The 26,470-nt window shown below is 37.8% G+C and overlaps 1 protein-coding gene across 8 annotated transcripts in view; it reads left to right on the top strand.

The window, feature by feature from the left end:
- The window catches only part of EPB41L5 (erythrocyte membrane protein band 4.1 like 5), a 139,158-nt gene extending 113,000 nt beyond the window's left edge, over positions 1-26,158 (top strand). For 2 of the 8 annotated variants that reach the window (XM_059166622.1, XM_059166623.1), the window contains exons 19-25: positions 2,955-3,083; positions 6,856-6,920; positions 11,231-11,321; positions 13,531-13,605; positions 15,836-15,877; positions 16,235-16,365; positions 21,357-26,158. In XM_059166622.1, the coding sequence (XP_059022605.1) occupies positions 2,955-3,083; positions 6,856-6,920; positions 11,231-11,321; positions 13,531-13,605; positions 15,836-15,877; positions 16,235-16,365; positions 21,357-21,423 (600 nt within the window). In that variant the 3' untranslated portion in view covers positions 21,424-26,158. The remainder of the gene's footprint in view (positions 1-2,954; positions 3,084-6,855; positions 6,921-11,230; positions 11,322-13,530; positions 13,606-15,835; positions 15,878-16,234; positions 16,366-21,356) is intronic. The other 6 variants (XM_059166624.1, XM_059166626.1, XM_059166625.1 and 3 more) reach the window with 6 other exon arrangements.
- Positions 26,159-26,470: the final 312 nt, after the last annotated feature.

Here is a 26,470-nt window from a genome sequence, read left to right as displayed (position 1 = left end):
TCTTCATTATTCACTACTAAGAGATAACTACAGTTAACATTTTTTTTAAAGATTTTATTTATTTATTTGACGGACAGAGACCACAAGTAGGCAGAGAGGCAGGCAGAGAGAGAGGAAGAAGCAGGCTCCCTGCTGAGCAGAGAGACCAATGCGGGGCTCGATCCCAGGACCCTGAGATCATGACCTGAGCCGAAGGCAGAGGCTTAACCCACTGAGACACCCAGGCGCCCTGACACTGTGTTTTAAAACAAATCAATTATAAATGATGTTCTTTATTTTGAGGACATATTATAGGCAGTAGTTAACTTGCGTCATCACTGTATTTACTCAGTTACCTGTTGAACGTTTAGATTATTGCTAGTTTTCACTGTCATCATCAGTGCTGTGACAAACAACCTTCTAAATAAATATCTGCCATCATCTGAGTATTTTCCTGGGAAGGAAGTAGTAGGTTAAAGTACAGGCAATTTTAAAGCCTTTATGCTTTTGCAAAAATTGAAAGATTGTAACAATTTATACTTTTACATGTGATATGTGTGTTAATTACTTTTTTTTAAACTTTTATTTATTTATGACTGAGAGAGCGAGAGAGGGAACACAAGCATGGGGGAGTTGGATAGGGAGAAGCTGGCTCCCCACTGATCAGGAGCCTGATAATGGGCCTCAATCCAGGACCCTGAGATCATGACCTGAGCGAAAGGCAGAATGCTTTACAACTGAGCCACCCAGACGCCCCTGTGTGTTGAATTCTTGTTTATGTTTGGAATAAAAACAGAAAAAGAAATCTCTGCTTATGTCAAGAGGCAGGTTGCTCTGAGAATCCTATAATGTCAATATAAACAATTAACAAGTAATTTCAACTCTGAAACACAATTGACTCTGAAAAGAAAATGTCAAAAGTATTTGAATTAGCCATGATTTTTCTTTATCGAGATATAATTGACAAAATTGTAATATATTTAAGGAATACAACACAATGATTTGATACACATATACGTTGTGAAATGATTTCTACAGTTGAATTAATATACCTGTTACCTCATATAGTTACCTTTTTGGTTTCTTTTGTCTTTTGGTGAGATATATTCTCACCAAATTCTCAAAAGGGTCTACTCTCTAAACAAATTTCAAGTATATGGAACAGATGATTAGCTATAGCCACCATGCTATATATTAGGTCCTCAGAATTTAATTCATGTTATAACTGGAAATTTGTACCTTTTTACCAGGCTTTACCTATTCCCCACCCATGGCAACCACCATTCTACTTTCTGTTTCTGAGTTGGATTTTTTTTGTTTATTAATTTGCACATGTAAGTAATACCATGCGGTATTTGCCATTCTCTGACTTGTTTCACTTAGCATAATGCCCTCCAGCTTGATCCATGTTGTTGTAAATGGCAGAGTTTCCTTCTTTTTTTAAATTGAAGTATAGTTGACATGCAATCTTACATTAGTTTCAAATGTATGGCAGTGATTCTATAATTACATGCATTATGAAATGCTCACCATAAGTGTAGTTACTGTCACAGTATAAAGTCATTACAATATTTGACTATGCTCCCTATGCTAAGATTTCCTTGTTTTTAAAGGTCAATAATGTTCTATATAAACATTTACATTCACCACATTTTTGATCCATCATCCTTCCATGGATGTTTATGTTGTTTCCATATCTTGGCTACTGCACATAATACGGTAGTGAACATGGGAGGGCAGAAGTCTCTTCAGAATTGTAATTTTGTTTCCTTTGAATATATGCCCAGAAGTGGGATTGCTGGATTATACCATATGAACTACCTATAATTAAAAAAGGAACTTTTTTTAGGGACTAAAGGACTTTTTTTAGGGACTTCCTGCAATTAATAGGAATCATTCTCAAGACTAGGCAGTCACGAGTTTAGTCCAAAGCATTGGTTCTTAGAGTTTTATGTGTATTAGAATCACATATGGAAGCTCCTTCAACATTCAGATTTTAGGGTTCCACACACAGGCAGATGTGTGGAAACCACACTGAGAAACACCAAATCAGAATAAGCACATTAATTAAATCTTTCAAATCTGAAAGAACAGCATAGTGTGTAATCCCATACATAGCAGCTAATCTGTTTTACGGAACAAAAGCTGTGTCTAAGACTAAGAAAATGTTTAGAGTGAGTTTGTTGTTTAGACCAGCCTTAAATATTAAGCACAGTAAGTATAGTGATAAAGTGTTGTTGTTGTTGCCACTCAAGTTAAGTATCATTTGTAATGCAGATAATTTAAAGTACTTTTTTTTTTTTTAAGAAGGCTCCATGCCAAGCACGGAGCCCAGTGTGGGTCTTAAACTCACCATCAGAAATGAGATCAAGAGCCATATGTTTAACCAAGTGAGCCATCCAGGAGCCCTTAACCTTCTTAATTTGCTTCGTTCCATTTATTGCTTTTCATAATGGTTTATTTATAATGTTTTCATTGTGACCTTCACTGACTGGACTTGGGCTTTGTTCTGTTATTTTCGTAGTCTATACTTGAGAGGGACTGTTTGTGGCTAAGAAACATAATTCTAAACAAAATCTTCTACTGGTGACAGCTCCAGAATTGCAGTGATTAGCCTGTGTAGGGCCTAACCTAAAATCAGTTGAATTACAGCAGACCGCTCATGTTTTCCATGTACAATTTCATTCAAGCATTTGTCCTGAATGATGTAGTTAAGTTATTCAGTTGCTTTAAAGACAGGAAATTGGACTTGATGATTTCTTGAGACCCCTACCAATTCATATTTCATGAAATCATTCTCTATTGTGCCTTAGTTTGAAACTGTATGTAAGAGGTGACTATTCTTGGACTAGGACATGACTATTTAAGACACGTGATTTCCTGGTTGTCTGAATATGAACTTTTATCGGCACCTTTCCTATTTCCATATAACTATAGTACATCAGAGTTGCTTACAGTATATTTTTAATATCTAGGAGGAGGTGGTGAAGTTGACTGAGAAATGTCTTAATAATGCCATTGAGAGCCCAGGATTGAATGCCAGAAGAGTTCCTCCTGACTTGAAGAGTAATATTTTGAAGGCTCAGGTAGAAGCAGTGCATAAGGTAAGCTGCCTTTATTTATTTACTTATTTATTTATTATTTATTTTCTTTCTTTTTCTTTTTTTAAAAATTATTTTTATTAACATATAATGTATTATTTGCCCCAGGGTATAGGTCTGTGAATCATCAGGCTGACACATTTCACAGTATTCACCATAGCACATACCCTCCCCAGTGTCCATAATGGTAAGCTGTCTTTAATGGGGATAGTCCTGATGAAGGGAAAAGAACAGCAGAGAGACCCAAAGACACGACCTAGCTAGTGATTAGAGATAGAGAGTAGTACCCATACACATGCTCAAGATGGCAGAATGCCTTCCTGAGTCTCAGTAGAAGCTAGATTAAGAGGGGACAGTCATGGGATAAAAAGTTGAAAGTAAAGACCCTCTAGGGCATAAGAAGTTCTTTTTTCTTTTTAAGTCAAATTCCTATAGAAGTGATTCTCTAATCTTTGCCACTTTTATAGCCAGAAAATGTAATGACTTTGAGTTTCTTATCAACACTAAGTCTGTGGTTTTAGGTCTTTCTTTAGCAATCTGCTATTCCCCACCACCCATCTGCCCTCAGTTTGGCAGAGTTATGTGTCACAAGAGTGACAGTTACAAGGTGAAGGAGTTGGCTGTGGCATTGTGAAGGATGCAGTGGGGAAGGACCAGTCCCCATGAAGTTTATGGCATCCATCTTCTCCAAAGTCAGTTTTTCCTTGGTGCTCCCTAACTTTCAGACTTACCCTCCATAGTAAAATCAGAACAGAATTCCTTCTCACTAAATCACATTATCAACTAGAATTTTGAAATACCCTGTTGTTGAGAAGATGCACTTTATCCACTCTGTCCCCAAGCACAAGCCTTAAAGGGAACTTGAGATGAATTGCAGAATATTATTCATGCGTTAGTTACCTATCCTCTCCCCACGAGTATAAACCTAAGACATAACATTTGCCTGTAAAAGTAAATGTAAAATATGACAGTACAGGCTCTGGAATCAAACAACTTGAATTTGAACCCCATTTCTAGTCTACCACAAACTAGTGTTGTGAGTTGGCAAGTTAGTTTCTCTGAGCCTCAGTTTAATTATGTTTAAAAAAGGATATTGGGGGGCGCCTGGGTGGCTCAGTGGGTTAAGCCGCTGCCTTTGGCTCAGGTCATGATCTCGGGGTCCTAGGATCGAGTCCCGCATCGGGCTCTCTGCTCAGCAGGGAGCCTGCTTCCCTCTCTCTCTCTGCCTGCCTCTCTGTCTGCCTGTGATCTCTCTCTGTCAAATAAATAAATAAAATCTTTAAAAAAAAAAAAGGATATTGGTAGTACCTACCGGTGGTTTACAAGGATAAGATAATATAATGTAAAGGACATGGAACATAAAGAGCATTTAATTAAGTGTTGAAATCCCCAATGTTGAAGCTGCATGTTGTATTAGCAGTAGTAATTGTTGTCACTGCCTTACATTTCATTTACAGTTTTGGATTTTTCTTGACTTGAGCAAGAAAAAAATAACTTGAATGACCCTAAAATAAGGAGATTTCATTTTATAGTTAGAAACCTTCCCATGAAGAAAAATCAAGGACCTGATGCCTTCATTGTTGAAATCTACTGAGCTTTTAAGGAAGAAATAAGAGTTCCACACTAACTCTTTCAGAAAATAGAAGAGGAGGGAGCACTTCCCACCTCATTTACTGATACTAGTATTACCCTAGTACCAAAGCCAGAAAAAGATTTTATATGAAAAGAAACCATAGACCAATACCCCTCTTGTACATAGATTCAAAAATCCTTAACAAAATAGACTAAGTAGCATTTACCTCAGGAAAAAAAGTTGATTTATCCTTCAAAAACCACTACAGTTCACCATATTAAAAAGTAAATTATCTTGGGGCGACTGGGTGGCTCAGTGGGTTAAAGTCTCTGCCTTCAGCTCAGGTCATGATTTCAGGGTCCTGGGATCGAGCCCCACATTGGGCTCTCCTCTCAGTGGGGAGCCTGCTTCGTCCTCTCTCTCTCTCTGCCTGCCTCTCTGCCTACTTGTGATCTCTGTCTGTCAAATAAATAAATAAAATCTTAAAAAAAAAAAAAGTAAATTATCTCAATCCATATGGAAAAGGCATTTCACAGAAATCAGTACCCATTTGTGATAAATGCTCACAGCAAACTAGAAACAGAAGAGAGCTTCTTTTCTTTTTTTTTTTTTTTAAGATTTTATTTATTTATTTGACAGACAAATCACAAGTAGGCAGAGAGGCAGGCAGAGGGAGAGGAGGAAGCAGGCTTCCTGCTGAGCAAAGAGCCCAAAGCAGGGCTCAATCCCAGGACCCTGGGATCATGACCTGAGCCGAAGGCAGAGGCTTTAACCCACTGAGCCACCCAGGTGCCCCCAGAATGGAGCTTCTTAAGCCTAATAAAGGACATTGGTGAAAAAAATCTACAGCTAGTCGCACTTCATGCTGAAAAACACATTCATGGCCAGTATTAAGAACTGACCATGCCTGTGTTGGCAGTGTTGGAGCTTCTGCAGTGCACATGGCTGGTAAGAATATAAAATGTTATATAAGCACTTTAAGAAGAATTTGTTGATGTTTTAAACATATACTTCCCACATGATTACACAGGTCCACTCTGAGGTATTTACCTAAGAGAAATAAAAACATAGGTTTACACAGATGATAGTACACGAGTCTTCTTAGCAGCATTATTTGAAATAGATAAAAACTAGAGACAACCCAAGTGTCCATCAGCAGGTAAACATAAACAAATTGTGGTATATCTTTTCATTGGAATATTTCTCAGCACATAAAAAGTCATAAATTGGTAGGTGATAGATAGATGCAGCACCGTGGGCAAATCTCAAAAACATCAAATCATTGTATTTTTTTTTAAAGATTTTATTTATTTATTTGACAGACAGAGATCACAAGTAGGCAGAGAGGCAGGCAGAGAGAGGAGGAAGCAGGCTCCCCGCTGAGCAGAGAGCCCGATGTGGGGCTCGATCCCAAGACCCTGAGATCATGACCTGAGCCCAAGGCAGAGGCTTAACCCTCTGAGCCACCCAGGCACCCCACATCATGTCATTCTAAAGAGATAGACACTAAAAAAGTAGGTATTATGATTCAATTTACATTAAACTATAGGACATAATGCTCGCTGTTTGCCATGTGTAAGGGTTTTTGATGAGGTTGCATTGGCCAGAAGGGAATGTTGTGGGGGTAGTGAAAATGTTGCACATGGTGACTTTGGCATTGGTTATGCACCTCTGTATTTTTCAGAATTCATCAAACCCTATATTAAAAATGTGTGTGTTTTACTGTATGTAAATGATACTGCAATAAAGTTAAAGGAAAAAAATGATCCCTTCAGAAAAATATTTTAGAATTTCCTCTTAACATATTCCTTGTGTTCAGGAAAAAATAAAAAGCCAAATACACTGCTTAACATCTCTTTCTTCTTTTCATCATGTAAATTCCAAAAATTCTGGCATTGAATCTTTTGGGATTCTGTACATATTGACTAACACATCATGGTATCTTAAATTTAAGTGAGAGCTGTCTAGTACAGGGTGTGAATTTGTGTGCTGTTGAAGTGGAAGCGTGGATTATTAATTTGGATGTGGGATGGGGCCGTAAGAGGTATAGTATGGATATTTCCATGGACAAGGTATGATTGATTACCTCTAGAACTGAAGCAAAGTGGTATTTGCGTTCTTACTGGAAAGAAGTATAAATTTCTTGTGACTTTAGTATCCTCAACAGATGTTTATAATTTTTTTATGATTTCATTTTCTTAGGTTACAAGAGAAGATAGCTTATTAGGTCATAAAAACACCAGTGTTCAGGATGCTTCCACAAACAGGTACAGTTCTGGGTTAGACAGAATTAAATTGATGTTTTTCTCCTCTTCACTTTTCTTTTTTTGGTCTGTTTCCTCTTTTCCAGTGTATCACCTCATAATTGCAGGCTATTTGAAAGATCGCTTGAATTCACTCTTCTGTCCATTACTTGGCTGCTTACTACCTAGTTTTAGATTATCTGGAGGTACTTCTAATTTGTGTCTCTGCATTCTCATTCTTTTACTGAATCAAACTGCAGAGCAAAAGCAATCTTTAAAGATAGTTTTAATCTTATACATGGTGTGGGATGTATATTATTTCTCTTAATTCTAGTGCCATCCTGTTATCGCAGTGGCCTTGTTCTTACAAACTTTTTTATTATGGGCCCTCACATTATTCGAGTAAATTTATTTGCTGTTCTCTCCAGGTCCCTTCTGCTTCTCTTTTCTTTAATGAGTATTAGGCCATTTATTTGCTTTGCTAGGCTTTTATCCCCTGCTCTGTGCCAGTTTGTTTTTGTTCATCACTGTGTATCCAGTGTTCTCTGCTTTGTCAGTGCTAAACATTGTTGAATGAATGAATGCTGTTCCTCTTCCCGTTATTCAGAATGTATTCAGTGAGGAATTTCCTGATTAATCATACTCAGTTCCAGATACTATAACCAAAATAGCCCTTAAGCATATAGCATGCTTTGTATATACAACTTTATAGTTAGTATTCAGCAAACAAGCTAATTGATGATCGGGGTAAAACTGGAATTAAAATGTAACTTTTTCTTTAATTTCAGTAAATCAGTTGGCCCACAATATTTTTATTAGAGCCTTTTAGAACTTCATCAAAAAATTTTTTTTCTTTTTCTTTCTTTCTTTTTTTTTTTTTTTTTTTAAAGATTTTATTTATTTATTTGACAGAGAGAGAAATCACAAGTAGGCAGAGGGGCAGGCAGAGAGAGAGAGGGGGGAAGCAGGCTCCCTGCTGAGCAGAGAGCCCGATGCGGGACTCGATCCCAGGACTCTGGGATCATGACCTGAGCCGAAGGCAGCGGCTTAAACCCACTGAGCCATCCAGGCGCCCCCCCCCTTTTTTTTTCCAATTAAGAGGATAGTGGGGTTAGAGGCCTGCCCAGTTCATCGACCTCTTAAAGCTGGAAAGAACCTAGAATGTACTCCAACTTCTGGATTTGCTTTTCTAAATGGCTGTTTATGTTTCCCCATAGGACTTGAAATGTATTTTCTTTCTTTGTTTCTTTGTTTCTTTCTTTCTTTCTTCCCTTTCTTTCCTTCTTTTCTTTCTTTCTTCTTTTCTTTTCTTTTGTTTTCTTTTATTTCTAACAGAGAAATCACGAGTAGGCCGAGAGGCAGGCAGAGAGAGGGGAAGCAGGCTCCCTGCTAAGCAGAGAGCCTAATGTGGAGATCAATCTGAGGACCCTGAGATCATGACCTGAGCTGAAGGCAGAGGCTTAACCCACTCAGCCACCCAGGCACCCCTGAAATATATTCTTTAAGTTCTTGTTTAAACTTGGGTCTGTTTCTGGACCTTTTACTTTTCTGTTGTCTGTTTTGTTCCTGTGCCATACAACACTTTTAAGAAATCACTGTACCCCCTTTTTTAATTAATAAATTTTATTTATTTATTTGAGAGAGAACTAGAGAGAGCACAAGCAGGAGGAGCAGAGAGATAAGTAGGCTCCCTGCTGGGCAGGGAGCCCTTTTTGGGGCTCAATCCCAGGACCCTAGGATCATGATCTGAGTTGAAGGCAGCTGCTAAATTGACTGAGCCATCCAGGTGCCCCTACTGTACCCCCTTTTGAAAAAGGAAGTATTTCAGGCACAGAGGAAACTACAGAGATTATATATTGGCTATTTACCAAATATCAAGCTTTGTAATATCTTGCAAGCTTTGTAATATCATACAATACTACATTTTGCTGTAGTTGATTTTAGACCATCTTTATCTTTTTTATTGAGTTGTAATTCCCATACCATGTTTTCCCTTTATACAATTCAGTGCTTTTTAGTATACTGACAGAGTTTTGTACCATTACCACTGTCTAATTCCATAATATCTATATCCTCTAAAAGAAACATTACACCCATTGCAGTCTCTCCATATATTAGATTTGCCTACTCTATAGACAGTTCATATCAGTGGAATCGCATAATATGTGGGCTTTCATATCTGACTACTTTCATTTAACATAATATTTTCATGGTTGATCCATACTGTATCATGTATTTGTACTTCTCTTTAGGGCTGAATAATATTCCATTGTATTAGGTATTCCACATTTTGTTTATCCTTACAGAATTGATGGACATTTCTGTTGTTCCCACTTTGACTGTTATGCTATGCTATGAACATTGACATACAAGAATTTTTGTAGACATGATTTCAATTCTCTATATACCCAGGAGGGTGATTGCTGAGTTAATCACGTAGTAACTCTGTGTTTAACTTTTTGAGGAATTGCCAAACTGTCTTCCAAAACAGCTATAGCAGTTTCAGTTCCCACCAGCAATGTATGTGGGTACCAGTTTCTCCACATCCTTTCCAATGCTCATTATTCTCCATGTTTAAAATTACAGCCATCCTAGAGAGTATAAAGTGTGTCTCATTGTGGTTTTGATTTTCATTTACCAAAATGAGATTGAGTTGATGAATGTTGAATGTCTTTTCTACTTTGGAAAAACATCTATTCAGATCATTTATTTTTGTATTAACAGCTTTATTGGGATAAAATTTAAATACTGTGTGATTCACCCATTGGAAATATATAATTCAGTGTTTTTTTGTTTTGATGTATCTGAATTTTTAAAAAATCCATATTCCCTTATTTTAACTACATGTTTAACTACATAAGTCAGTCACAGTTTATTCATTTTTTTATTAATGGGTTGTGTTGTTCCAAATTAGTGTTGTGCATGTTCTTCCTTATACATGTTGTGAGGATTTTTTTAGGGTGTATACCTGGGAGTGAAATTGCTGGGTCATGACTGAGCAGAATGGCTGCAGAAGCTTTTCATCTCCTTCTTCCTGTTTTTTGCAGAAGTGTAAATTGTATACATACATCTTTTCTTGAAGGGTTGGGAGAATTTGTTGTAAGAAATATTACACTCCTTTTATTGTTCATTTTTTTTTATATTGAGTCCTTTCCTCTGAGCTGTTGCTTCTTTCTGAAGCACAAAGTTATTTTTTCTCTCTTTTACATTTTACTGCTTATTCGTCAAGTTCTGCATTTTCATTACTGTCTAAGAATAGGTTTTTTAAAAAAATTTTTTTAGTATTCAAGGTGGTCTTTCAATCTGAAGATGTATATGGGTCTTTTTTTAGTTCCGGAAAATCATAAGCCATTACCTTTTTGAATGTCAGGTATCCATTAGTTGAAACATAATGATCATTTCTGTTTCTCATAGCTATCCCTTCTTATTTTTTATCTCTTTGCCTCTTTTTGCTTCATTGTTATGGGTCCTAGCTTCCACCTCATTAATTATGTCTCACTTTTTCAATCTAGGATATATTTCTCATTTTTTCTTATTCTCCTTGTAGGCTTCAGGACCTGCTCCTAATTACACACTTTTCAGCAGTATTAGGAAAGACTGGGATTTCCTACTTGATGTGTTACCTTGGTGAATGATGGCCTTTTGTCTCTAGATTCCCCCCGTTTCCTCCCTGGTGTTGAAGCCATCTGTGAAACTGCTTCTGTTCCTGTTATTCTTACCTGGGATTAGACACTGTTGTGATTCCTGCTGGCAGGCCTAGTAACAGATTCTCTGGCATATACCTCTCACCTGGCTAGTCCTGTTGTACTATCTGGACCACTCTAGGTATTCTGGACCACTCTAGGTATTGCTTCTGCCTTCTACAGTAGGGTGTCCAGCCTGTGTCATTAGATGGTGGCTTCTTCCTATGGTTTTCTGACTATTCTCCAATATCTCAGGTATTCTGGGTAGTTTTTAGTCCACTGAGCTTTCCCATTCATGTATTTGATGACAGCCTTTAAAAATCATTCAATTTGATCTATCTTGTTTGTGTATTTTTCTTTTTAAAATAAATCTTTTCTGAACTTTCAGTGAGATTTAGTAGAGAAGCAAAATAGTCTACCATTTTGATCCATCTGTGAATGAACCTGGTGTGGATATGAAAATAGTTACATGGTGGGTGGAGAAGGGTCTCACATATGAATGCAACACTAACTGCTGTTATGCTCCTCACAGATTGTCATTTCTTCTTCCTCTACATGAATTATTGCTCTTCTTTTTGAAGTCCTTTCTTCGAACATGTTCCCTATGCCTATATAGGTGCTCCATGATGTGAGTTTATCTTTTTCTTCCAGTGCTGTATTAAATGAGAATAATGTGCCCTTCCCTGAAGATTCTCTTGCTCTGATGCATACCACACCTGCAGCAAATGGTTCTGTTCTTAAGGTAATGGACACTTGGCTTTGAAAGTTTCTGCAAAGACCATATTGAATTGAGTCCTGTGGTATAACCACAGATGTTGGTGATTTCTGACTGACACCAGAACTTAAACTATAAGAAAAGCATTGAGCTTCAGTTCTCTGGAGAGACTCCCATTGTCAGAGTCTTTCACAAGAGTATCTCAGGGCTTCTTCAGTTTTTCTGTTAGTTGTTGGTCTTTTTGTTTTAGGTAATCTTTGTATTTTTCATTTTTTGATGCTGGCTATACCTCCCTAATGTCTCAAACACTAGATGACACATAGTAGGCACTAAATAAATAATGATTTCTTGAAACACCAGCACCCTATCATTGTGTAGTATAACCAGCTCGTCATAGCCCTTGCTTTTCTGCTCCTGGTCATGCCCTTACCAGTCCAGAAATCATAGAAATTTAGTTCATTGCCCATTGAATGTTTTAATTCACAAGTTAAATGAAAAATTACCCTTATAAATGAACATTTACCATTTTGCTCTTTAACCATATAAATGCATTAACTGTAGTAATTTGTCAAATATTTCATAAAAAGAAGTTAGGAATCACCCGTATTCCTGCTATCCAAAGACTTATAATTGAGATTTAGGTGTATAATTTTTCAGACTTTTGGGTTTAAAAAAATCCAACTTAAAATATGTTCAGTCAGGAGCTTCCTTTCTGCTAATTAAAATCCTAAAAAGATACATTCACATCTTTGATCATTGAAAATTAAGGGAAATCTGAAATTTTTTTAGAACAGAGCAGGTCATTTAATTCAGAGATTTATTGCATATTATAATATGTACCAGATAGCATGCTAGTCTCAAAAATTCAAAGGCTAAACATGGACTCTTTTTTCAGAATGCTTACATTCCATTGAGAGAGTGAATTTTAATACATTATGGGAGAGATATATACATGCTGTTTGGGGGCACTCAGGTCACAGGTGGGAGGTGGTGGCAGAAGAGGAGGGAGATGTGAGAAGGGAGAGACAATTTTTTTTTTAGAACAATTTTTTCCTACCTGGGATTAAAATTAAGTGGAATGTTGAGACATAAATAGGAGATTGACCACAGCCTGAAGACAGATAGATGGAAATAGGACTGTATAAATGAAGGGCCTTTTTTGTTATGTTTACTACACCCTAGATACTTACTTTTCCTATTTCCAGTTTGGAATTTTATCTTTATTATCTTTAAATTATTCCTACCGACTTACCTTCTTTCTCTTTCTCTCTCTCTCTCTCTTTCTGTAATACAGAGACCCATCTTCCGTTAGGTGCTTCAAATACTATTTAAAAAGTATTGATTAATATTTATGGGGGAAGTTCATATTGTACTCTGTTTCAAACAGTGAAGTACCAGTACCTCTGGATAAAAAGGTCTTCGGAATTTAGGCATCTTCTTTACTTACTGTCTCCTGTGCTGAAACTTTTATCTCTCTCTTCCAGTCTACTAAGAGCTAAGAGGCAGAACAGTCCTTTTTTTTTTTTTTTTTTTAAAGATTTTATTTATTATTTATTTGACAGAGAGGGAGAGAGAGAACACAAGCAAGGGGGAGCAGCAGTTGGAGGGAGAGGGAGAAGCAGGGCTTCCCACGGAGCAGGGAGCCTGATGTGGGGCTCCATCCCAGGACCTTGGGATCATGACCTGAGCTGAAGGCAGACAGACACTTAACCGAATGAGCCACCTAGGCACCCCAAGCCAGAGTAGTCTTAACCCTACCTGAGTTTTGTCTCACCAAAAAGAGTAGCACTATGAAAATTCCCATAACACTGCTTTTTGTTTTTTTTTAAGATTTTATTTATTTGAGAGAAAGAGGGCATAAGTTGGGCAGAGGGCCAGAGGCAGAGGGAGAAGCAGACTCGCCACCGAGCAGGGAGCTCAGTGTGGGACTCGGTCCCAGGATCCTGAGATCATAACCAAAGCTGAAGGCAGACACTTAACTGACTGAGCCAGGTACCCTCCATAACACTATCTTTCTTAACTTCTCGTTTTGGTCTAGGTTCCCCTCCAAGCAAAGTGTAATCACTATAATAACCATGATTCCGAGTATCCATCCCTGTTTGTTTAAAGGTTAACACCAACAAAGGCTGGGTCAGAATTATAAGTTGAGAGGATATGGAAAAAATTTAGTTTGATGATTAATGAGTCATTTAATAGCTATAAATATTAACAGCTATAAATATTTTATCATTCATAGGATGCCACAGATGAATTGGATGCCTTGCTTTTATCTCTAACTGAGAATCTAATGGACCACACAGTCCCCCCTCAGGTAAATGGCTTTAAAACAGCAAGTTTGAAAGGAATTTCTATTTTGAAAAATACTCCTGCTACATTCCAATTTTTGCCTTTTTAACCACATAGTAAAACTGTTCATTTAAGAGGTCATATTTCAGTAACCACTTAGCCTTGCCTTTCTATTAAAATTTCACCAGTTTAAATTTATGTGTCACTGTTTAGTAACCACATGTTACTGTAAGCCTGTTTGTAATCCAACACTGTATTAAGTAACGTAAGGAAGTATATGGGGATAAAGATAAAGAATTTGAAACAATAAGGACATAGAGCATAAGAGTGGTTGGCACTGAAAGTATGGCTTGTTACTGCAGTATAGGAGATAGTGTGTGTTGGGTACTGTGACCAAATTATAATACAAATAAGAAACAATGCTTTCCCTCCAGAAACTTACTGTACAGTTGAGATGAAGGATGTACAAATTCAGTGTGTTATGAGTAATATGACAAGAATTGCTGTGGCAACCAGATGTCATTTTGAAGACTTGGAAGTACAGATGATACTTTCTCTGACCTGAATGTTTGCTTAGATCATTAGTTTTTAAACTTGGGTGTGTATCAGAATCACCTAGAGAGTGTATTAAAACACGGATTGCCAGGCTCCACCTTCAGATTTTGTGATTTGGTGGTGGTGGTAGGGGGGGGTGTTGGTAGTTAAGGCCTGAGAAGTTGCATTTCTAACACGTTCCTGGTAATGCAGATGTGGTCTGGGAACCACCTTTTGGTAACCACTAGCTCAGATCAGTAAATAGAAAATTTACCAAATGATAAGGATCATAAGTCTGGAAAAGTGAGCAGGCAGAAGACAAAAGGGATAGTGTCAGTGTTGAGCCATGATAATCCTTTATAAAGATAAAAGAAGTAACTTCAGAGATTAATGCAAGATGGCCTAAAGCCCAGAGAAGGACTTCCTGGGGCCTAACTCAGAACCTTATTCCATGTGCACTCTATCGTAAGTGGAAACGGTGATGAAAATCATTGATTAAACGACTTTTTAATTTTTTTTTATTTTTTAAAGATTTTATTTATATGAAAGACAGAGATCACAAGTAGGCAGAGAGGCAGGCAGGGGCAGGGGAAGCAGGCACTCTGTTGAGCAGAGAGCTAGATGTGGGACTCGATCCCAGGACTCTGGGACCATGACCTGAGCCAAAGGCAGAGGCTTTAAACCACTGAGCCACCCAGGCGCCCCTAAACAACTTTTTTATATCACTGATACGTTTTCCCTTTCCTGCAAATTTAGAATGCTGCTTTTGTTTTAAATCAAAATCTAGAATATCACATATTTTAGATTCTGCATATTTGACTCTCCTTTCTGTTACACTTAATAGATTTCTCTGTTATTAGAAATACAACACTCTACTAATAACTTTAGCTTTTTTATTAATTTTGATACAGAGTAAGGCCTGCCAAAGCATTTTATGTAGCTGTTTTTAAATTTTTGCTTCTTAATTCTTTCAGAAGATTTTTAGAATAACTTTTTCTGGTGCCTCCCCTCCAAAAATCCTTTGGATTTTTATTTGTAAATGCATTAAATGCATAAGTTTATTTGGGGAAAGAATTGATATATTTATAATAATTTGTGTTCTTAGCTAAGACTACAATATTTTTCTCATTCAAGACTTCTGTTTCTATTCTTAAACTTTGTCATTATAACACCCCCAATATAAGTTCTATACTTTACTATTCTCATTATTTCTAGGTCCTTCCCAATTAGTCAGGAGCAATATGAGTGTTTCTATATGCATGAATGATAATTAGAGAATGACCTGTATATAAACAGATTTTTTTTTCTATGTACTTTCTTTGTGCTCATTTGGATTAGTCCCAATACATTGTTCAGGATGCTACCAAGAAGGCTATGATTATTTATAATGAACTGAAATGTCAGAAAATAAAATGTTAAACTGGGTGCTGGGTTTGGGGGTGGGGGAAGTCCTATTAATATGGAACTGAAAGTAGTAGTAGCTTTCTTGAAGTAGAACATTTTTAAATTAAAGAGATTCTTAAAATTATAACAGTTTCTTAAGTGGTGAGTATGACATCTGTGTTGTAGAAGAGGATCTTGGATTCAAAGTGCATGTCACCTCGGGGAGCCATTAAGAACTATCTCCCTCTACAGTGCATTCCGGAGAAGAAATCATAGTGAGCATGATTATGAAAACAAGTCTTCCCTAAAAGTAAACACATATTTAAAATTTATTTTAGGTATCTTCAACATCCATGATCACACCACGGTGGATTGTACCAGTAAGTTAATGATATTTGCAGTTTTTATTCGGTTACCCTTTCAGAGTAAGGCCTAAAGGATTACCAGAATCTTGTTTTTCCTTAAAAATGTGCGTTCATTCCCAAAGTTCTGTTTACTGAACTTAATGGCTTCAAACTAGTGATTTAGTGTTTCTGTTTATAAAGGCTTAATGCTGCTGATGAAAACAAAAATAAAATTCTAAGGTGGAGTATGTTAAAAAACAAACCAAAACAGCCCATGACCATCAAAATCCTCTTATTTATTACCATAATCATTAGGGAAGGTAGCTTGGAGCTGAACTGCTGATGCCCGAGCCGGTGTTGTCACCTCTGCTCAGGTGTGTCTGTCTCCCTCAGCAGAGTGGTGTTCTTTCCAGTGGACTGGCAGGAAGTGGACCACCCTTGGCAGGGAAGGAGGGACATGGTAACAGAGAAGTGATCTCACTGATTTCTCCCCCAGCACCATTCTTGGTGGATGCTGTGACCAGGTGAGGAAATTATTTCTCCATTGCAATTCTTAGGCATCTATTAGGAGGAAAAAATAATAAAATTAATATATTTATAGCAGTAATATCAGTTCTTCTTTAACTGAACTTAATTGAAATTGGATAAATTTTTTCCCTATTTAGAATAGTGTTTTTTCTCTTTTCTTGTCTATAACAATTTTCTACAAAATCATGAGGTAACCCTTATATATTTTTATGAAGTCTTCATAAATGTTAACATATTAACAGGCTTATCTTTAAAAATTTATATTAAAACTCATTTATGTCTTTTCCTTTCATTTTTTACTATTACGTTGTCCATCTATAAGGTGAAGAGTTACAGGTAAGAGTGAGGTTGGAGATTCCCAAGATGAGGGCTCTGAGTGAGACACCTTTTACCAATACCTGTTACAAGTTCATTTCAGCATATTGCTTGCCACAAACATAAGCTAGACTCAAAAAAACCTTTTGTCTGGCGTGTAGTTCTTCAACTCTTCATTGTTAGGACCCAAACTGTGTATATTTTGCAAAAGATGTACAGCTGTCTTCATTCTCACCTCAGACTTTTCCTGTTTCTCACATCCTCCTGGTGTTGAGAGTGTAGGTCAGTCGAAGTAGATGCTTTCCTAATTAAAGAAGAAATGTCCTCATTAATTAGAAAAATTGTTTGAGCTGATTAACTTGAGAGGAATTGATAGTTTCATTTTAAAGTTGTTCTCTTATCTTCAGTCTTCAAAGTAATATAATCACTCACTCAGCAAACACTTATTGAATGTCTGTTATGTACCAGGCATTGATATTATCTGGTTTGGCAGCACTGAAGATAGCAGTGAACAAAAGAGGCATGGGATTTGCCATAGGGAATTCATATATAGTTGTCAAATAGCACTGTGTACAGTTTTAATAGGTTATTTTTCTAACCATTTATATGCCTAGTAATTGCCACTGTAAAAATAAAGATTATGTGCAAAGAACCAGGCGATAATGCTTTGTAATTGAATTTACACAACAAAATATGAGTTCTTAGGACTTCTAAATTAAAAATTACAGATGAAAGAAGAGATTGTCGACATTTCTTCCCAGAACAAAATAGTCATAGAGGAATTAAAGAGATCAAAAAGGACAGGTAGAAGTAGTGCACCTGAAACTAATATAATGTTAAATGTCAATCATACTTAAAAAGAAAAAAAGATAAATGAATCTGGGGAATAGAATAGGGTCTAGAAACAAACTCACCCATAAACAGTTACCTGATTTGTGAAAAAAGGATGGTGTGGTTCTCGGGGAAAGGATGGCTTTTTAGTAAATCAGCTGGACAAATTAAATACCCACATGGGAAAAGATGAATTTTGACCCAACCTCAGACCATACACAAAAATCCATTCTAGATTGATTGCAGATCTAAATGTGAAACATCAGATAATAAAGCTTTTAGAAGAAAATATAAGCAAACATTCTGGAGATCAGGAAATATTTTTTAAACAGGTCAAAAGCTTAAATAATGGGAAAAAAATCAATAACTTGGATTATATCAAGAACTTCTGTTCACTAAAAGAAATGATTTCAAGATCTCAAAAAGGGAAGCCAGAGAGAGAAAATACTTGCACTTCCTCCCTCCTCCCCATTGATCTCCATCTATCTTTCTTTGCCAAAGGAAAGAATCTTTTATATGTTTAGAATATATAAATCTCTTATAAATCAATAAGAAAAAAACAAATAAATAGAAAAATTGGCAAGACTTGAAAAGGCAATTCAGAAGGGGTTATCCAGGTGGTCAATTAGCATACATGACAGTGTACAACTTGACTAGTCATTGAGGAATACAAATTCAAACCACCATGTAATGACCACTGTCTATTACCAGAATTGCTGAAGTGAAAAAGACACCTAGTATCAAGTGTTGGTGAAGGTATGGGACAACTGGAACTTTTTAAATTGGAATAACCATGTTGGAAATAGGTTTGGCGGTATCTACTAAAGCTGAACATACCCAGTGACTCAGTGATTCTATTATATACATACCAGTAGAAATATAAATAAATGTCTATCAGAGGACATGTAAAAGAATGTTTATAGCAGCTGTATTCATAATAGCCCAAGCTGAAAACTTTCCAAAACCCCATTAATAGTCAACTACATAAATAGCAATATAGATAATTGTGTAAACATAATTATGTTTATTAGTTTGTTGTGTAGCTAATTGTCACATATTTAGCATCTTAAAACAACACACATTTATAATCTCCTTTTCTGTGGGTCTAAAGTCTAGACACAGTTTTGTGGAGTCCTCTGCAACCTTTCTCTGGTATGTAGTCCAGTGTAGTCCAGTGCTTCACTTTTAAATATGAATAGGTGCTTTCCTCATAAGTGTGAAGAGAGCCAAAGATTTCCAGAAGGGTGAGGAAAACCTGAAACCAGTAAGCTGAAAAAGAAGCAGGGAGGACAGAAGGGAACATGAGCATCAGAAACTTCCCAAGTGATAGTTTTATGAGAGAGGAGATGCTGTATCCCTGCAACACTAACAGGAAATGAAAAAGGAAAGAAACAGAATCCTCAGTGTTCTTAGAAATTATTAACCATGTTAAGAGTAAAATCCAAGGAATGTGTGGAAGATAAGGTTGAGGAAATCTCCCAAAAAAGTAGAAGAATAAGATGAAAACTGGGACAGAAGAGAATGGAGAATTGGTCCAGGCAGCCCAATATATATGAATTATTGAAAAACCAGAAAGAAGAATAAATAAGATTGTTAGAGGAATTGAGATTTCTCAGAAGTACTTCAGTTTTGTTTTGTTTTGTTAAGATTTTATTTATTTGAGAGACAGAGCATGAGCTGGGGGAGAGGGAAAAGCAGACTCCCCATTGAGTAGGGAGCCTAATATGGGCCTGATCCCAGGATCCTGACATCATGACCTGAGCCAAGGCAAACACTTAAACGACTGAGGTACCCAGGCACCAAAAAGTACTTGAGTTTTTAGATTGAGTGGGCCTGAGTACCTAGCACAAAGAATGAAAATAGCCAACGCCAAGGACCATCATAAAATTTCAGAATATCAGAGTTAAGAAAGGATATGCAAGTCTTCAGAGAGGGAGGTAAAAAAGATTACATGAAAGGATTGGTAATCAGAATGAACGCATACTTCTCTGAAAGCAGGAAGTTAATGGAACAATGCCTTCAGAATTCTGGAGGAAAATTATTTTTTATCTAGATGTCCAGACTGTCAGGTAAGTGTGAGATTAGAATGAGTAGACCTGGAGTTTCTCTAAAATATATACTTCCCATGCGGTTTTACTCAGGCATTTACCTACTAGAGGATGTGTTTCATTAAAACAAGGTGATTATCCAAGGAGGAAGACACAGGAAACAGGTATAGGAACTGACCAGGAGGAAGGTAGAAGAAAGTTTTGAGGCAGCAGCTTCCCCACCGGTCTAGGAACAATTCTGTACAGATTTGAAGAAGGGGTACAGAGTTCCAAGAAGGATATTGCCAAGAAAAAAACACAAATATGTGGTCTACCCCAGTTTTTGAAAAGTTAAATTACACATCTGAATGTACTATGGTGAGGTCCATGGTTCTAGCTGCAAGCTTAAGGACAAATTAGAAATAAGTACAGAAAATGGAACAAACTGAAAAAAAGGAAGCAGTTCTTCAATCCAGGAAGAGAAAATTATATAAGAAAAACTATAATATGCTTATATCAGTTGTGAAAATATTTGCATAATTACAACAAACACTGAATATTAACATCTTGAAAATTGTTCATTTAACTGTGTTGAAAAGGTAGGAAGGAAGGATTGGGGAACTGGTAAGTGGGTTCTAAGAATGGTAAGCTTTTATAGTCCATGGCAGGAAGTCACTATGGAAATAGGCCCCTGGACTTTTGCTAGTTGTACATCAGAATCACCTGGAGGGCTTGTTAAAACACAGCTTAGGGGGTCCTGGGTGGTGCAGTTGGTTGAGGATCCAACTCTTGGTTTCAGCTCAGGTCGTGATCTCAGAATTATGAGCCTGAGCCCAGCGTTGGGCTCCACACTTAGCACTCAGTGGCTGAGTCTTCTTGAGATTCTTTCTCCCTCTCCCTCTGCCTCTCTCACTCATGCACATGCACTGTGCATGCGCTTTCTTAAATAAATAAATCTTTAAAACAAACACAGCTTACTGGGTCCCATCCTCAGAGCCTACTATTCAGTTTGTCTGGGATGGTGCCTAAGAATTTGCCTTTATAACAAATCCCAGAGACAACACTTGAAGAAACAGAGATACAGAAAAGTGAAAGAAAATGCCGGAAACAAAAACAAAAACAAAAAACAACTGTTGAAAAAGTATTTGTCTCTATGTAGTAGAAATGGAGAGGGCTGTTACACATGACGGCTGTTTCAACTATCAAGCTTGTTCGTAGTTTTGACATGTTAAATTCTGTGCTTTGTACTACATATTTTGATATTAAGTTTTAATGAAACCAAGATAGATGATATTACATCTTTGCCTCCGTTCATGCTCTTCAGCTATGGCAGAGACTCTTGGGTGCTCATGCAAAGCCCACATCCTTTTATTTTTCACATAACTCTGACAAAGCAGATTAACTAGGTGGGAACTCAGCCACAGCCATCTGGGACTATCTGTGTAAAGCACAGAACAGTGTTCCCACTGACCTTGGTATATCTTGAGCAGATTTACTGTCATGCTCACCACAGTACTGTTCTTGCCATTCATAATAATAACCCTGACATTAAGAAATGATTAAGTGTTTGGTATGTTTTATTCAAGGCAGTAGGGGAAATTGATATCTTTTAGATTTCATTGCAAGATGAAATAAGTATCATTTATCTAGAAAATTCCCTTCTGTAAATATCTCATTGGTAAATTAGGTGTTGCATAGTCATTTAGGTCTGTAATTTACTCTCAACGTGCTCCACTTAGCACTGGTGAAGAAATGCACATTGCTCCCACCCCAGTGGTTTCACTGAATAATTATTCCTTCTTTCTTCCTTTCAGCTCTCTTCCAACATTGGCGGAAGAAACAGTCTTGAAGCAAAAGTGTTTACTGACAACTGAGCTCTGAGGGACTGGCTCCTTCTCACCTGTAACTGGAATATTCAGCGCTCTGCAGCTGTCCGTCCTTGAATCCATTTCTGTTGGAATGTTCAAATTCAGGAGCTTGTCCTTAGTTGTGAGTAAAAAAGCTCACCCAAATTTGACTTCAACTCAATGAAAATCATTTTCCGTCCAGCTGGAAGGGTTAAATTACACTACATATTTGCCCAAATGAGGGCATCTGGTCTTTACTTTCTGTAATTGTATTTAAGTTGTATATTCTGAAACAAGGCAATTATTTTTCCCTGTTGTTTCTTCGAACTCTTGGCTCCATCTAGTGGTTATAATTGTTCATAACCCCTCCATAACCAGGCTGTCTCTGGTAGTCAGTAATAGCCTTTTGAATGTTATTTCTCTCTCTAGTATCAGGATGAGTATCCTTGATCTGAATGCCTGTAAGCGAAGTTCCCCTTATCCATGCAGTACTGGAAATCAGGAGTTTAGGAAATTAATGAGGACACCTTGTAGGTAGTTTGAGGCCTCAGTGTTTATAATTACTACAGTACTAAGAGAAGTTTAGAGTACAGAAGGTTTTCAGGTGTCTCCTATACTTTTGGCTTCTTACTGGCTATCTTAGTACTCCTAAGTTTACGTTAAGGTAAGCTAAACCTTGAGAAGAATACAGAGAAATCAGTTGTGCATATTTTGCATCCTGGTTTGTTGGGTGTTTTTTTTTTTTTTTTTTTTTTTTTTTTTTTTTTTAAGCCTTGCTTCCCCACAGGAAGCCCTCACATGCACCACACACATACTCTCTAACTTTTCAGCTGGATGGAGACAACAGTCACTTCTCCACACTGGCACTGATTTGGATATAGACTTAATTTCCTTTTAATATAAGCTGAATCAGTTTAGAATTTATAAACTAAACTAAACAAAACCAAAATACCGAGACAGAAATAGGCAATTGGGAGTTGAGGGGGTTTTGTTTCTTGAACACCTATTCTGAAACTGTACTTAGCATACTGTAAGAACTGGTATCTCACCTTACATTAGGAATTTTGTGTTAATTTTAAAAGGTCTCTAATTCCTAATCACTTCGGGTATAAAAAAAAAATCTGTATGTATGTAAAAGTAGCACATTTGCATATAGAAAATGAAGAAGAGTATAAAAATAACCTCCTGCCATCCTGACTTCCAGAAGAACACTTGTTTTAGCCTTAAAAATTCAGAATGCAGGAGGTAAACTGCAGTTGCTCTTGGAAATGAGGATGAGGTAGAAACCATATTGGTATCATTGTTGTTAATCCCTGTGATCAAGGATTGGTGTCAAACCATACCACCTCGAATTTGATGTTTAGTTTTATGCCCTGTATTATGTATATAACTGGGTGTTAATTTATGTTGCTCAGCACAAGAGAACATCCAGTTGTGTGATACTTAAAACTCCATGGTTTGGACTGTCCTGTGTTCCCTGTAGCATAGTCATGTGCTAGGCAAACACACATTAGTGTCTGGAAAGCTCAGGAATTTTAATCTTGTGCTGTTTCCCAGGGAGCTGTAGAGTTTGGAAACCACTTTTGCACAGAACAACTTTGCTGAAGGAAAGAAAATTGGCACTTCTTGCTGGCTGCTTCCCCTTAGCCATTGTGCCGAGCTTGTGAATTTCATTGGTGGAACTCTTGCCAATTCTTAATTGTAAAACAAATTTTCTCACAGCTGTAAGTGACACGCAGAACCAAGAACTTGACCAGGGGCCTGACCCAAAACATGCGGGACTGGACATCTAAATTTTCAGGGTGCTGACAATTCTAGATGTACTGGAAGGTTGAAGTTGTGCATCTAACCACAGAGCAGCTAAGGTATTACTAGCTTGGAAGGCCTAAACTTCCCGTCCAGTTTAGGAGGCAGCACCATCCTTATTTTAAACTTTTACAACTTAAGAATAAGTTCCTGAATATATTCTATAATCTTTGTGTCTTTGGGTACCCATATTCTTGCCAGTTGGCATATTGAAAAGGACTTTCTTAAAATTTACTTTAATCTCAGGCTAAAAGGAGGAATTTTGTCTTTTGTCCTGACACAAACTGGTGAACATGGAAATTAATATTTTAATGATGAATTAGCCCTCGCAGTTTAGATACCGGTCATGTATAACTTCCCTGTCATGACTGCTGCTGGTGCCTTCCCCAGAGCTGCTGTCACACTGATCCTGTTCTTGCTCATCTGAGAGTGGAGGGGAGAGAATGGCAAGGCTCAGGATATCTGGTGAATGTGTCTGAGAGGGATGGGAAAAGTCTGTCCCTGTGATGAGAGAGAAGTTGATATATGTGCGTCAGTAAAGAATGTGAGCAGAGTGAGATTTGAGATAATAGTGCATAAGAAGGCAGGTCGGTTACATCAAAGTGGGAGGAGGGACAGCTCTGGTGGCATGACCAGCTGTTGACCTTCAGGGCATAGTCCTCCCCTACAAAGATTAAAACCCACCTGCACATCCGAGAATCATCTGATTAACTAAAGTTCTGATCCTCAGATGAGATGAAAGAACCTTACTGGCTGTTGAAAACGACAGCTAGTTGGACAGGAAGTTTTTCTCTAGAGTGAGGTTCCCATGCACCTTAGTAAGTGTAGCTAAAAAGAAATATTGGCAACATTTAATTGAGTCAGGAGTAATGAGAACTCGTTTGAAAAGAGAACAAGAACAATAGTTGATTTGAGGGCTCCAGCTAGAAAGCTGTTCGCATTCTTCCGTTTGAAGGTAGTTTGGAGGTGATTTATAGCTGAGATAACTGAGCCAGATTGGCAACAAATAACAGAAGGCTTTTAGCCACAGGCTCAGCTGCTCTGTGGTTACTTTCTTCCCAGATTTTCCAGTACCAGATTTGCCTGTGGTAACTCATTAGGATCAGTGATGATGGAACTTGTGACTGGGAGCAGATTCGAGGCTGGTGCTGAGAGAGTGGCAGGGCTTCTTTTGTTGTCTTGCCAGGCCTCGTGGGTCTGTGGGGCTTGCAAGGACTAGGTTGGTGCTGCTGCCCCTGTGTCACGGCTCCCCGTGTGCTCTGCCCCAGGAACACTTAGTACAGTGCCACGTGGTCAGCATCTGCTACAGGCCTTGGGGGCGCGGAAAGGAGAGGAACCTCAAATCAGGCTGTTTGATAGCCTGGGTAGGGGAAGGAACAATTGGCATGATGGTTTAAAATAAGAGTGGTAGGTTTCAGCTTTCTGCCCTTGACTCTTCTTTTAAACTTGTGAAATGATAAATGAGATCCTACTTCTTAACTGTTGTTGGTAGTATCACCTTCATATACTCTGGAGGGGCTCATTGTTCTTCCATGCCTGCCCTTTGAGAAACACTGCTGAACAAAGCAATAACTGGGTTCCTTTGGTCTTGATAAATTTAGACATACCATTAACAGCTTTCCTAAAAAGTTTATATTGTTTTAAGAAAAATTCTGTTTAAAAATATTTCTTACAGCCTACTGTTTATCTTCACCTTTATCTGTTTTTGCACAATCACAGATGCTCTGTGGGCAGTTAAGGGTGAAAGCTCTTGGGTGGTTGCTTGCATCTTGACTGCTTGTTCTCTTATGCTTCCCAATTCTGGCTAAAACCAGCACCCCTGTCTTCTCTTGCAAAAGCTCCAGAATGAAAGCTCAGGGGTCACATCAGAGACTCTGTTAGAGCAGAATTATTTGGCATCACTTACACTGAGAAAAATCTTCCATTTTTTTCTGTAAGTAAGGGTCTTGAGAAGCAAAGCTCTTGTCTTCTCACTTAGAGCAGGGATGAGCAAAGGTTTTCTGTGAAGAGTAGAGACAGTTAGTACTTCATGGCTCAGCTGCACTGCCGAAGCACACAAGTGGACAGACAATAGTACACGCATGGGCTGGCTGTGCTCCACTCGGTGTATTTACAAAGACAGGTGCCAACTCCCAAGTCCACACTTGGTGGTGTGGCAGCGTGGCTCCCTGGGAGGCAGAGGAGTACTCACATAGGTTCTGCAACAGCAGCTGTCACGTGGAGGCACCTGACATTTCTAGACGTTGCCATCCTCATTTGCACATGGACAAGGTACAGTCCTGGGTCTCCCAGCTCTGAGAGTGTTTGGGAGGCCTCACCAATTTCTAATCAGTCTTGCCCTCAGCCTTTCAGTTGCTTCGAAGCCTGGAATCTTCTGCAGACCGAAGAAGGTGTATTTCTTTATTATTTGTCCCTATTTCCTCTCAAAAATGTAAACACTCTGGGTTTTCAATGATCAGAAGAAAGTTGGAATCTTTTCCTATCTGTCAGCCTTCAGTGAGATGAAGAAGTTTGTTTGGATTATAGAAATTTGTCCTGAGCCAAACTCTGTCTGCTGTGTTAGCATATTGGTAGAGCTGTAATTATTTCCAGTTCTAAGGTAGGATACGCGAGTCTCTTCATCATGCTGCTTGAAACAATGATTCAGTCACTTCCCAGAATTTCTTTTTATCAGGGAGGTGTTTTAGTACAGACCCCTTGCTCTTCTTATTTTTGTGAGTGTATTTTCTTTTCTGGATATGATAGTTGAAAGGACCTCACTAACTATTTTGTTTACTTTTTATATGTGTGACGCTTTGCAGTAGCTTTTAAAGTGTAATTTATTTTTATATCAAGTGCACTATTCTTCATTGTGTTCCACAGTTTTATATGACTTATATTAGAAGCACTGCACTGAACTGACTGTCTATATACTGACATGAGAACTGTAGATGCAACCACAAATAAAGCTTTTGTGAAACATTTATGTTCTTATGAACTGTTTTCAGTTTCTTGGAAGTGTAATACCTGCACTTTTGTTAGGTCAGAGTTGCTATTAATAAGAACACAAGAGACCAAGTGGAAGCCATGATCAGAAGCAGCACCAGTTTTCAGTGTCCGTTTTGGTATGTGTGGTACAAATTTGGAAGTAGAGGCATTTTCAAAGTTTAAAAAACCTCATTGGTCATTCCCAGCATATCCTAGAAGGCAGAGTGGTTGTTCCCAGGAGCAGCGTGGCACAGCAGAAACATAGCTCTACTACTCAATACCAGGAGACCTTGAATAAATTGTTTAAC

Source organism: Mustela lutreola, chromosome 3 (genome assembly GCF_030435805.1).
Source record: "Mustela lutreola isolate mMusLut2 chromosome 3, mMusLut2.pri, whole genome shotgun sequence".
In the NCBI taxonomy this organism is placed as follows: domain Eukaryota; kingdom Metazoa; phylum Chordata; class Mammalia; order Carnivora; family Mustelidae; genus Mustela; species Mustela lutreola.
Note: the sequence above shows the minus strand (reverse complement) of the source record. Positions and strands in the feature narration are given on the sequence as shown.